Source organism: Schistocerca nitens, chromosome 2 (genome assembly GCF_023898315.1).
Source record: "Schistocerca nitens isolate TAMUIC-IGC-003100 chromosome 2, iqSchNite1.1, whole genome shotgun sequence".
Lineage (NCBI taxonomy): Eukaryota > Metazoa > Arthropoda > Insecta > Orthoptera > Acrididae > Schistocerca > Schistocerca nitens.
Window position 1 is genome coordinate 98562094 of NC_064615.1, and position 13575 is coordinate 98575668.

General features: G+C 43.7%; 1 protein-coding gene across 1 annotated transcript in view; it reads right to left on the reverse strand.

Annotated features, from left to right (window-relative positions):
* The window catches only part of LOC126234855 (chaoptin-like), a 158180-nt gene that overhangs the window by 103907 nt on the left and 40698 nt on the right, over nt 1-13575 (reverse strand). The window contains exon 2 of the mRNA XM_049943596.1: nt 9065-9212. Within this exon, the coding sequence (XP_049799553.1) occupies nt 9065-9212 (148 nt within the window). The remainder of the gene's footprint in view (nt 1-9064; nt 9213-13575) is intronic.

A 13575-nucleotide genomic window follows, 5' to 3' on the forward strand; every position in this document is an offset into this window, starting at 1 on the left:
GGGACTTTTTGTCATTAAAAACGCAATGTTACTCTGCACTAACCGACGGTGTTCGAAATAGATAAATGCGTTATTTTGAATGGGAAATGAGGAGTGACTCTGAATTTCAGCACTAGTGCGGATTGTCCTTATAAAAGTGAATGTTATCGATCCTATGTGACTGAGAGGGCGAATTGACTGACTATGCTCAAATAATGTGCTCTGAGGAACAAAGCACACCCTAAAATTGGTAGTGAAATATTAACAAAGTGACAACAGGCTAGTCAAATACATCACTATGCGGTCGTCCATTTCGTGCTTAAAATAGTGTCCCAATATCGACCCAGTACACCTTCCTCCAACTTCCCTGCTAAAGAATTTTATAAGATTTTAATAGTAGAGTTTTCACCGTTAAGACGCCGCGCGAGAGAAGCAGTGGAGATCTCAGAGATATTTTTTAATTTTTCCATCATCGAGAAAACTCATCGTCATCTTAGGAACCTACTGTGGATCACAGAACATCTGACCTACCAGTACTATAGTTCCTGCGATTGTCTTAGGCAAGGAAGCTGTTACATTTCTCTGGTGACAACTATTATTCCGGCACATCAGTGACTGTTTGCACTGCAACTAAACATGACTTAGCAGGGTTTATGTAAAGACAAATTACTGTGAAGAATGTTGAAGCTGAATCAGTTACTTCACAACTCTAGTAATAAATGCAAATATATCCGAGTCTGCACTCACACGCAAATTCTCGTAGTCGAAAGGTTTGTCCCACTATTTATGTGGAGCGATCAGTTCGCACTGCGCATGCGTTGCTTCAGCGCTGTTCTGCGGGCCTCCTGCGGTGAGACGCTGCCTCTTCGGTTTCGAAACGGTTGTTTCCCCACGGTAAGATCGCACGACGACGCCGATTGCGCAGAGCACGAAGCTGAAGACAACGCAGAATTTATTTGGAAATCGGCTTCTCTATTCATAACGGATTCATGCAGTCGTATTTACACTGATTCATTGACTTTTCAGCTCTAAAAGTTCAGGTATGGGCCACAGTTTTTGTTTCATTACATTTCTTCGAAAGACCAGTGGAAATACAGAGGTCAGCGACAGCGGACTTATTTGCTTGGAGAAGACAAGCACACCGCTCAAGTTCTATAATGCGATTCGGCACAGTGCGCGTCGTTTTCCCTACGTAAGATTTGCCGCATCCACACGGAATCCTGAAAACACCTACCTTGCACAAGACGTCTTTAAAACATCCCAAAAATTCTGATGCTTTCGAAGGAGGCCGGAAGATTAGCTTTATGTCTTCTCAATAATCTGCCTATTTTAGGCGAAACACCTCCAATATATGGTAGGCAAGTAGTTCTTTTGAAGGTCTCATCCGCTTCCTTGTTCTGTCTTTTGTAGGTCTGTAGCGCTGCCTGTACTTGACGAGAGGAATACCTGTTGTTCAAGAACACAGTCTGCAGGTGTTCCAGTGCCGTTCGCTAGCTATCTGCATCTGAGATAGTATGGGCTCGGTGGATCAACGTCTATAGAACGCTCATCGTTAGTGCAGGATGGCGGCAACTAGTAGAATACGTCAGTATGAGTGCCCTTTCGAAACATTGAATGCCCAATTGTGCCATCGCCCTTACAATGCACCAAGACGTATAAAAACGGCAAGCAATCTTTTTCCTACACTTCCATAGTAAACTTTGTTTTTTCATGTATGGAATTCAGATGCTGAGGGAACCGTCGGAGACTGCCGAGACCACAAGACCCAATTATAGAAGTGTCATCAATGTACCGCCAAAGTAATGTTCGCTTTAAAATAGCTGAGCCGAGTGCCCACTTCTCAAATTCTTCTATAAAGTGGTAGCCAGCAGGGGAGACAAAGAATTCCCCATGGCGACACCGTCGGATTGATCACAAAACACGTTGTTGCCTGTTGAATTAAAAGTACGGCGGTGAGAGAGTATGCTCAAACAGCGCGTAATGTCGACCTCAAACCTTTTGCCAATGAGATGTAGTGAGTCCACCAAAGGCACATTTGTGAAAAACGAAACTACGTCGAAACCGACCAACAAATCGCTGTTTTCCAGCTTCAGTTACTGGAGTATACTGATACAGTCACACGAGTTTCTTATATGATGTGGACACTTGCCTTGGGTTTGAATGAGGACACCAGGTACTTGGCCAAATCATAAGTGGCGGCTTCAATATTGCTCACTACGGGACGTAGTGATCTTGGGCAGTCAATGCTGCGTAAGTGAAATTCAAATATTCGGTCTAAGTCGCTTAATGACATCCAGCAGTCCTCCCGAAATTTTTTAGAACAAAACCGAACTTGACTGACTTGAATTCATGAACAATAGTCATAGTCTTTACACAAACATTTGATACCGCAAGATTCATTCTGATTATCATTTTACGTACGGATTGCTCAATAAATTTCAATAATCCGCATTAATTAATATGTTCTTAATTATACACAAACGTTTCGCCGTAACTGCACTCATATATTGGAGTTCAAGCGAAATAAGGAAATAACATATCTCCCTAAAAAGTCATAAAAATTATCGTCATTCTATATTTGTACCTGTTTTACGTAAGTGTTGCTGTACGTATGTGTTTCACCACTCACAGGCAAGAACAAAACTGAGGCTAGCTACAAGTCGTTTAGGCGTAAATATTTGTCTAGTACTGCATTATTTTGTCGGAAAAGTATCACTTTTAATGGTAATACTTCATGAGTCTTCATCGACAGTGACCTCTGTCAAGTGATATCAGGATAGCCTGTTAGTATTATTTGCTTTATCCTAATTGTACAGTGCTACAATCATATTAAATTACTGACGTTTTAATAGCAAAACATTTTACAACATGGTGTACGGTGCAGTGGAGAACATTTCAGAGAAGGTCATTGTATCAGCACGACAACGCACCCTGTCATAAAGCACCTTCTGTCAGGCAATGTTTCGTAAACAATAAATTTCCTCAAATGGAATGGCCTCTCTAATGTCACGACCTGAACGCTACGTAACACGTTTTGGATGTGTCAGAATGTTGATTTCGCTCCAGATCTCAGTGTCCAAAATCACTACTGTAGCTTCTCTGCTTTTAGCTCTTGAAGAACAATGGTGTTCCATTCTTCCACAGATATTCAGACACCTCATTCATGCCACCATAAAGCCGAAAGCTATAAACACGTCATATTAATTTCCACTAATAGGTGTCTGGATACTTTAGGTAAAATAGTCTACTTATTCAGGAAGCAGGTAGTTGTCATATTACGCAACTGTTTAGCAGGATTTGAATATGTTTTTATTTGTGTGGCACTTGTCAAATACCCAAAGAAGCACCAATAAATCGACGTTACGGATACGCTGTATAAACTTCTTCTAATGGTTTAGTTCTGTGGCCGGCCGCGGTGGTCTAGCGGTTCTAGGCGCGCAGTCCGGAACCGCGCGACTGCTACGGTCGCATGTTCGAATCCTGCCTCGGGCATGGATGTGTGTGATGTCCTTAGATTAGTTAGGTTTAAATAGTTCTAAGTTCTAGGGGACTGATGACCATAGCAGTTGAGTCCCATAGTGCTCAGAGCCATTTGAAACTTTTTTTTTTTTTTTAGTTCTGTACCTACAATTATTGGTAGTTGTAACATCAAAATTCCACTGGCGTTATGTTTGAAGTATTCTGTATATCTAATGATTACTTGTTTGCAGTCCATTGGTATTTCGCAGTACTTGACAAACTATTCAGTAACCAGTGCAAAAGTGAGCTATTTGTGAGATCTCTTTTATGCGGAATAAATAACGGTAGCTTTGTATGGATTAATTCCTTTTCGTTCCATCTGCGCTGCGTTTGTATTTGGCATCGCTGAAATTATTTAGATATTTGATGTTTACCTTTTGTTACCGCAAGCCAGTTCTAAACAAGGTTAACACACTGAAACTTTTGGCAGTAATGACGACAATACAGGTTCCTTCAACATACATTTGTCCACCATTTTGACTGTACAGTCAGTACCTATTTGGAAGGAAACTGACAGTTAATTATACATGATAGTTTGGTTTATGGATGCGAGATGTAGTAGATTCTCCGTCCATACATTATCGTAAAATTCCTTTTGCATCTATAAAAACCGTCTCTATTCATTTTGAAAGGTTAAAGTATTGGATGACGTATTCTCTTGTTCATATGCAGCAGTTAAACCTTTGTGTTTTTGAAAGATGATTTGTTCGGGGTCTGCTCTTGTAGCTGCAATCTGGTGTCTGTAGAAGCTGTAAATAACGCTCCCTGCTACCTTCAAAATTTGAAAGAATGTCTTCCAGTCAAGATTGTCGAAAGCTGTTTCTATATCTACTAAAACTATAAACATAGTTTTGCCTTTCTTCATTCTGTCTTATGATTAATTGCAGAGTCAATATTGCATTCCTTGTTAATACATTTCTTCATGACCCCAACTGGTCTTGCGCTAGGTCTGATTTTACCAGTTTTTCTAGTCATCTGTGAATAATTATGTTAGTATTTAGCAGTCCCATAGTGCTCAGAGCCATTTGAACCATTTTGAACTCAGTATTTAGCAAGTACGCACTATTAAACTGATGGTTCAACAATATTAACACTTACCAGAAGCTGCCTTCGTTAAAATCGGGATTACTTAGTCAAACAAATTTTAGTGGCATTTCTCCAGTCTCATAAATCCTGCACAACCAGTTGGTATTTTTTAAAAGCTAGTTTCTCACTAGGACCTCAACAGTTCTGAAGGAATGTCGTGTATTCCAGGGATGTTGTTTCTACATATATACTCCGCTAGCCACCAAGCGGTGTGTGGCGGAGGGCAAAATTCACGCCAAAATCATATTTCCCCCCCTCTGTTCCACTCGCGGATCGCGCGAGGGAAAACGACTGTCTCAGTAAGAGCTTTTATTTCCCTTATCTTTGAATGGTGATCATTGCGCGATTTGAAAGTTGGTGATAATAATATATGCTCTACATCCTCGGTGAAGATCGGATTCCGGAATTCAGTGAGCAGCCCCTTCTGTTTAGCGCGCCGTCTATCTGCAAGTGTGTCCCACTTCAAACTTTCTATGAGATTTGTAACGCTCTCGCGATGGCTAAATGAACCAGCCACGAATCTTGCCGCTCTTCTTTGGACCTACTCAATCTCTTGAATCAGACCCAAGTGGTAAGGGTCCCATACAGACGAACAATACTCCAAGACTGGACAAGCTAACGTATTGTAAGCTATTTCCTTTGTTGAAGGACTGCATCGCTCCAGGGTTCGCCGGCCGGTGTGGCCGAGCGGTTCTAGGCGCTACAGTCTGGAACCCCGCGACCGCTACGGTCGCAGGTTCGAATCCTGCCTCGGGCATGGATGTGTGTGATGTCCTTAGGTTGGTTAGGTTTAAGTAGTTCTAAGTTCTAGGGGACTGATGACCTCAGCAGTTAAGTCCCATAGTGCTCAGAGCCATAGTGCTCAGAGCTTCAGGGTTCCACCAATAAACCGCAATCTAGAGTTCGCCTTACCCGTTACTTGTGTAATCCATTCCATTTGAGATCGTTTCGAATAGTAACACCCAGATACTTGACGGACGTTACAAATTTTTCACTGTCGACATTCCATTCTACAGCTGACAGTTGTCCATATGTGCGATTGAGAATTCATTTGATGTATTTAGTAACGGCTGTAATCGCTGCAGTGCCTGTTCCTTTAGACATTCATGCATTATAGCAGGGGACATATGGTACAGTACTGCAGTATTTTGGAACGATGTTTTGAGCGCTCTAAGTAGTTTTGATTAATAACTGTATTACGATTAGTTTTCTTTTATTATGTTCGAGGGTAGGTGTACCGCCACTCAGATATAGAAACATTACAGAGAGCGATATCTTGACAAGAAGCTACATTCCCAAAGGATTCTTCAGTGGGCGAAAAGTTTCAAATGAGGCCAACGTAATCGTCGCAAAACTTGCGCGGGTGAAGCCGCTGAAGTTGCTATTCTCGTTTCTGTTGCAATGAACACGTGAGCACACCACAGCTTTACGTGGAGGGAGGCATTCCTACAGCCAGTGTACATCGCATTCTGTCACCGATTCCCGCCTTATCCTGTACAATTATACCAAGAATGGTTGCCAGAATCGTGTACAGTTGTGTTCGTGGGCCGAGCAGAAAACCCTCGCCATCCAGAACTTCTTCTCCGTTGTTGTTTTTACAGATCTTTCTCAAGAAAAGGATTGGTTAATCTAAAGGTCGTGTATTATTAGTTCAGTAAAAGTCCACGATAGTTGGTATAGGTGGAACGTCAGCGTCAATTGAAAGTTAATGTCTCGTTTGGGACACATGACAATAAATTTATTTTCTCGCATTTCGTAAGTGGTAACGTAAATGGCAGGACATGTAACACCTTTCCTCCCACAAATTCTTCCTCTTAATTCTCACTCACATAATCCTTTAACTGTAGATGGGTAAAGTATTTTCACTGTGTGCACATTTTTTTACTGCCAACTTCAGCAACCGGACGAATTACGTTACCCAAGGTGTGTGCTTGTATGTTACCACATGTGAGAATAAGTTTTGTGCTGCGTTTGTAATGTCGACATGTATACGGGATTAGTACACAGTCGTAAGTTTCCCAATAGGTTTTGAGTATAGAAGTGGATTACTGAATTAAAAATAGCAGTATAGAATTCTGTTCAGAAAAAATCTCCCAACTCTTCATGTCCTCAAAACGAACTAAGGTACAAGGAAAACCATTATGCTGGTTAATGCCCCCAGGTAGCTGAACAGCGTTTGCTTGATACATTTTTTATTTATCGTCTGCTAAAAATGTGATTTGGTGAAGAGAAATGGGACATCCTGTACATAAAAATTTATTTTATCAACGCAGCAGAGCACAACTTAAGGAAGAGAATTTCTTGTGATAAACCATGTTTAGATATAAGGGTCCACATGAAGGTTGATTTTGCTAAATGGAGGCCACTGCAGGAAACAATCCCAGAGAGGATAAAGAGCAAAAACGGCCATATGAGCATATGAAAAAGTGCTCCTAGGGAGGACACAAATTTGAAGACGGATTCAAAAGATATTTGACGGTGTATGTTTCACTTATTAAAAGTAAACATAATAAAACACCAGGCAGTTGGGAACAATCTGTCTGTGCTTATGTTTTAATTCTCCACTCAAGAGGGCAGTGAGCTGTAGTACCATCATGTAACAGCCACACTACCCTTCATACCACCTTCCTACAGCGGAGACAGGGTTACAAGCAGGGGCTGCAGACATGCCTCAGCTGTGTGGCATTGTGGAAGGATGACTGGTCCCACAAGGCGTTTGTCAACAATCCTCACCAACCCATACACTGAATCGGAACTAGTGCTGGTGTTTCACTGGCCGCTTATCACCGGTATTCTCCATAGCCCACAGATGAGTGTTAAAGGGTTGACGATACCCACACTGCTAAAGGTAGCCTCACATGTTAATTGAATGGATGACAGGACTCCCAGCAACATGGTGGCCCGTGCGACGAACCGGTGACAAAAACATCGCCGCGGAGGCATGTCTGTAGGTACCAGGAAAGTACCGAAAGTGTTTCATCATTGTTTTTGGAAAAAAAGATGGTATAGCAGGTGACACAAACAAACTCCAGATAAGTCCAAAGACGCTGCTGGCTTAACGAGGGAAGGGGCGTCAGCGGAGGAGGAATGAAGCATTCGCCGAAGAAGAGAAAGTAGCAGCACAGTGGTGCCGCATAGCCTATTCGAGTACACTGACATGTGCTGAGAACGTGGTTGCCAATGGGAATGAATGCAGTTATTCGGTATGAATGGGCACGTCGGACTGTCTATCATCCATGAAAGGCCACAGATTGTGTATGGTTAAGGTGATTAGATGGTTGGTCGTTGGTGCTGCACGTTCAGAGACAGATGGCAGAGTGTGGAGTGTGAAGGTCGAATCCATCAATAAAAACAATATTGCTAGACTATAGGACAGGTGGACAGGTGGATAAAGGTGTCTGAGGTGGCGTCCACGGTGCGTATCATATGCTCCATAATGTGCTGAGTTATCGAAAAGAGTCTGCAAGATGGGTCCCGAGAAACAGCAACCCAGATCGAAAGAGCACAATAATGGGAATGAGCCTCGATTACTTAATGCTGCATGAGCGGCAGGGAAATGAGTTCCTATTCAGAGTCATCACAGCTAATGAGACACCGGTGTACCACTTTACCGCAGAATCTAATCAACGACTTCTAAGGTTCCCAATTCACCAGAGAGGAACAAAAAATTCAAAGTGCCATCTCCGCTGGAATTATTATGGCCACAGTGTTCTGGGATGCGAAAGGTGTGATTCTCATTGATTTCCCCCAGCTAGAAACCACCAATGCGTCCCACTCCTGTGACACCCTCATATAACTTATGTCCACCATTCGACGAAAGAGACCAACGGTCTTGTTTTGGTCTTGGAGGGCAATGCCAACCCACACACAGCAAGGCTCATCCCATCCCACAGTCTCGATCTTGCCCCGTCTGACTTTCATCTGATCCCTGCACTGAAAACAGGACTCTTGGGCTATCACTTCCAAACCAATGCTGTAATGGAGCAAGCTGTGTGACAGTTTCTTGCATCATAGGGCACTAAGTTTTACCAGAGTGGTTCAGTCTCTACAGCAAATGACTCAATATCGGTAGCATACTATGTCGCGAAATATTTGAAGATATATAGTCCATGATGATGTATTGTTTTTGGCATTAAAGTTCCTGCGTGAAACAAAGTGACGAAATTTCGGAACGTCCCTCGTGATAAGACCTGCACAATTTGTAAGTGATAGTGATGGAGGGTGTTGCATACAGTCGTCTGCCTTTGTGTATAGTGGTTGTGCACATGCCTGTTGGTGATACTGTACTAACTGTCAAAGATGACTTATTGCTACCTTCTAAGCCTTGCACCTCCCTAGCATATCAGGCCACATGTGCACATGACATTTCTTGTTCCTGATGCTGTCACGGTTCTTTTCCTGCAGTTCGCCCCCGTTTAGCAAAATCACCCCGTGTAAGGCGAGCAGGCTACTGTGCAGAAGAGGCATGCTGGATACTGACGAGAAGGCCCTCGGCGAGACGGCGAGCAGGCTGTTGCTCATGAGGCGCAGCGACTCGACGCGGGCGCCGCCCAGCGCGTCCGCCTCCAGCACGCCCAGCCCGGAGCCCACCACGTCCACGTGCGAGATGGTGCTGCCCGCGGGCAGCTCTGCAACACGGCGACACAGAACGCATCAGGCGTGCAGCAAACTACGGGCTGTTTACACAAATTTGTCAGCGTAAACATACTAGTCTCGAAAAGTTACGCATACCACCAACCGCCACTAAAATTGCTACACCACGACGATGACGTGCTACAGACGTGAAATTTAACCGACAGGAAGAAGATGCTGTGATATCCAAATGATTAGCTTTTCAGAGCATTCTCACAAGGTTGGCGCCGGTGGCGACACCTACAACGTGCTGACATGAGGAAACTTTCCAATCGACTTCTCATACACAAACAGCAGTCGACCGGCGTTGCCTGGTGAAACGTTGTTGTGATGCCTCGTGGAAGGACGAGAATGCGTACCACCACGTTTCCGACATTGATAAAGGTCGGATTGTAGCCTAACGCGATTGCGGTGTATCGTATCGCGACATTGCTGCTCGCGTTGGTCGAGATCCAATGACTGTTAGCACAATATGGAATCGGGGGGTTCAGGAGGGTAATACGGAACGACGTGCTGGATCCCAACGGCCTCCAATAACTAGCAGTCTAGATGACAGGCTTCTTATCCGCATGGCTCTAACGCATCGTGCAGCCACGTCTCAGTCCATGGGTCAACGAATGGGGACGTTTGCAAGACCATCTGCACGGACAGTTTGACGACGTTTGCAGCAGCATGGACTATCAGCTCGGGGACCATGGCTGTGGTTACCCTTGGCGCTGCATCACAGACAGGAGCGCCTGCGATGGTGTACTCAACGACGAACCTGGGTGCACGAATGGCAAAACGTCATTTTTTCGGATGCATCCAGGTTCTGTTTACAGCATCATGATGATCGCATCCGTGTTGGCGACATCGCGGTGAACGCACATCGGAAGTGTGTATTCGTCATCACCATACTGGCGTATCACCCGGCGTGATGGTATGGTGTGCCATTGGTTACACGTCTCAGCCACCTCTTGTTCGCATTCACGGCACCTTGAACAGTGGATGTTAAATTTCAGATGTGTTACGACCCGTGGTTCTACCCTTCATTCGATCCCTGCGAAACCCTACATTTCAGCAGGATAATGCACGATCTCATGCTGCAGTTCATGTACGGGCCTTTCTGGATACAGAAAATGTTCGACTGCTGACCTGGCCAGCACATTCTCCAGATCTCTCACCAATTGAAAACGTCTGGTCTATGGTGGCCGAGCAACTGGCTCGTTACAATACGCCAGTCACTACTCTTGATGAACTGTGGTGTGTTGTTGAAGCTGCATTGGCAGATGTACCAGCACACGTCATCCAAGCTCTGTTTGACGCAATGCCCAGTCTTATTAAGGCCGTTATTACGGCCAGAGGTGGTTATTGTGGGTACTGATTTCTCAGGATCTATGAACCCAAATTGCGTGAAAATGTAATCACATGTCAGTTCTAGTATAATATATTTGTCCAATGAATACCCGTTTATCATCTGCATTTCTTCTTGGTGTAGCAATTTCAACGGCCAGTAGTGTACTTTACAGAAATTTTTGTGTTTTAGTGATTTTACTAAGTTTGATTACGTAAATAACTGATAAGAAAGAGTTTTCGTATGCCATCAAGGTTCTGAAGGTCAATAACAACCTTAGGATGAATGAAAATCATGTTTATGCCATGGCATGAACAAAAAACTTTGCTTGTAAAGCTACCCCGTACAAAGAGGAAAGGAAAGAAGCCAGAAATCTGAAGTGGTGTGACACTTTTTAAAGCTTTGTGGGCTTCTCCGAAGGTATTACAAGAATAAATGGAATACACCGAGTGACTGCAGTTTTAAGTTTTTATGAAGTAAACTGAGAACCGTGTTCCTGCTGTGCTTAGTGCATCACTTCCTCACTTTTCACTGTTATAGATCTTCTACAGCAGCGTGAGGCGCCACTAACGCTAACTTCCCCTCAATAAAGATTGAATATTGACGTAAGTGATTGCAGGTGTTCTTCAAACTTCAGAAACCCTCTTCGTAGTACCCTAAATTCACCATGTAGATCCACAACGTGCTGATAATTGATTTCGGAGAAATCTTCTACATGATGTCATAAGAATGTGTATGTTGTATCACCTGTCATCTTTACGAATTTGTCTCTCATGAATAGGTATCATTTTGTCTATTTTTACAACACAGTTTCAGATTTTCTTCTTTTCTGCTTATGTTTGCATGTAACAGAATGTGTAATGATTTTGCTTTGGTGTGGAGTGACAGTCAGCTAAAACTTTTTGAAAGATATAACCTCCATTTGACTGTACATCAGTTCCCCAACCTAGATTTCGGCCTAAGGTCATTATATTTGTGACACGTGATAATGGCCTACGGCCGAAATGTACACTCATACTCATTAATTAAGGATAATGCTGCTGATACATGGTGAAACAACGCTCTGGTGGGCGGGTTGCGCGCATAAATCAACTCAGGGTATGACCATGTTGTGCATTGGACCTGCGGTCGTCGCACGGTAGCGCTGGCAGCAGTCCACATACGCTGAGGTGGGTTGGTGCATGTCAGGGTACGGTGCAGTCAGTAAGTGTGCAGACGTTTGTGTATTGAAAATGGCTCAAAGAACCCATATTGATGACGTTATGAGGGGTAGAACACGAGACAGCAGGTCGTAGCACGGGCCCTCCGTGTGCCACAAAGTGTGATCTCAAGATTATGACAATGTTTGCAGCAGACAGGAAACATGTCCAGGCGCTACAGTACGGGACGCCCACAGAGTACAACACCACAAGAAGACCGATATCTCACCATCAGTACCCGCAGATGGCCACCGAGTACTGAAGGTAGCCTTGCTCGGGACCTTACCGCAGCCACTGCAACAGTTGTCTCCAGACACACAGTCTACAGACGACTGAACATATGGTTTATTCGTCCGGAGACCTTCAAGGTGCATTACACTTACTCCTGGTCACAGAAGAGCCCGTAAAGTCTGGTGTTAAGAGTACAGTACATGGTCATCGGAAAAGTGGTCCCAGGCTATGTTCACGGACGAGTCCAGGTATAGTCTGAACAGTGATTCTCGCCGGGTTTTCATCTGGCGTGAACCAGGAACCAGATACCAACCCATTAATCTCCTTCAGATGGCGTATATAGCTTGAGTAATATTGTCCCAATGAAGCGTGAGTAGTAAACCTTTTGTAGTTTTCTGCTTGTTAGTAACATGCTTCCACAGAAAGAAGTTCCCATCTCCTGAGAGCTTATTGAAGTACATTTCATAAAAACAAGGATAATAACTACAACGTAAAACACGTCATAAAGGTACTGCAGTTTAGTTAACAGCATTTATCATCCAGCAGGATGTAGTACAAACAACACAATCATGATTTTCCTACCCACAAAGTTCGCTATGTCTTACCCCAGTAGTCACTTTACTCAGCACTTCCAAGACCGACCACTTGTAGAACTTAGTGGGAAGGGTGTAAAGTAGCGCAGGCTGTGTAAAGTAGCCGCAGTTGATGATTCTTAAGAAATGCTATCACTAAAACTTACTGTTAGATTAAAGTGTATATCAGCACTGACTAAAATTATTTTCAGGAAATTTTACATATTTGTATCAAGATTTTAAAGTAAAGCAATGCCAAGGCGCTTAGACGTAGTAAGAGAGTAAAAATGAGTAGACAAGAGGCGAAGAAGAACCGAACAAACAGTAATTCACAGAAAGATAGTTTCTTTTCAGGTTTTAGAAGCGTGGGTATAATGCTGCATGTCCATGACGTCCATTCTTGATAGTAGAAGGTGGCGGTGCATTATGACTGCGTGTTGCTAGGTTATTTCGTCCGGTCTCTTGGTTCAGCTTTCTTCACAGGATTTCATACACTATACTGCTGCGGACAGAGGCCCCTCCGTGGTGGTTTACGCACTCCTATCTTTGCTTATAATGTAAGTTCATAGGTCGTAACGTTTTAAGGCTATGGTTAATGTTCGCTTGTAGTTTCGAAGCCTGAAGCCTCCAAAGTGTTGGGTGAAGTTCAAGCACTCTTAGCGCCGTGTGGCTCTTTATCTCTAAACTGGTGAGTAATCTCTGTCCCCCGGATACCGGAAAAACTGCAGTGGAGTTCGCAAAAGCGGCCACAACTAACAGAGGGTGTGGCCGGCGACACATAATGTAAAACTCTCCCACCGTGTGACAGGCCCCACCTACGTAACACTCGCCGTTTTTGACATACAGAGCTTTTTAGCGGCTGATTGCGTCAATCTGAAGTTTTGGAAAAAATGCGGGAAGTTTCGGCTCCTGGCTGGAAGAGGGAGAGCAGTTTACACGTGGCATCCGCCTCAACTACAAGTACCTACACGTATTCAAAACGTACTGTGAATTGTTCGTGAGCTAACGTGATTGATGTAGTCTT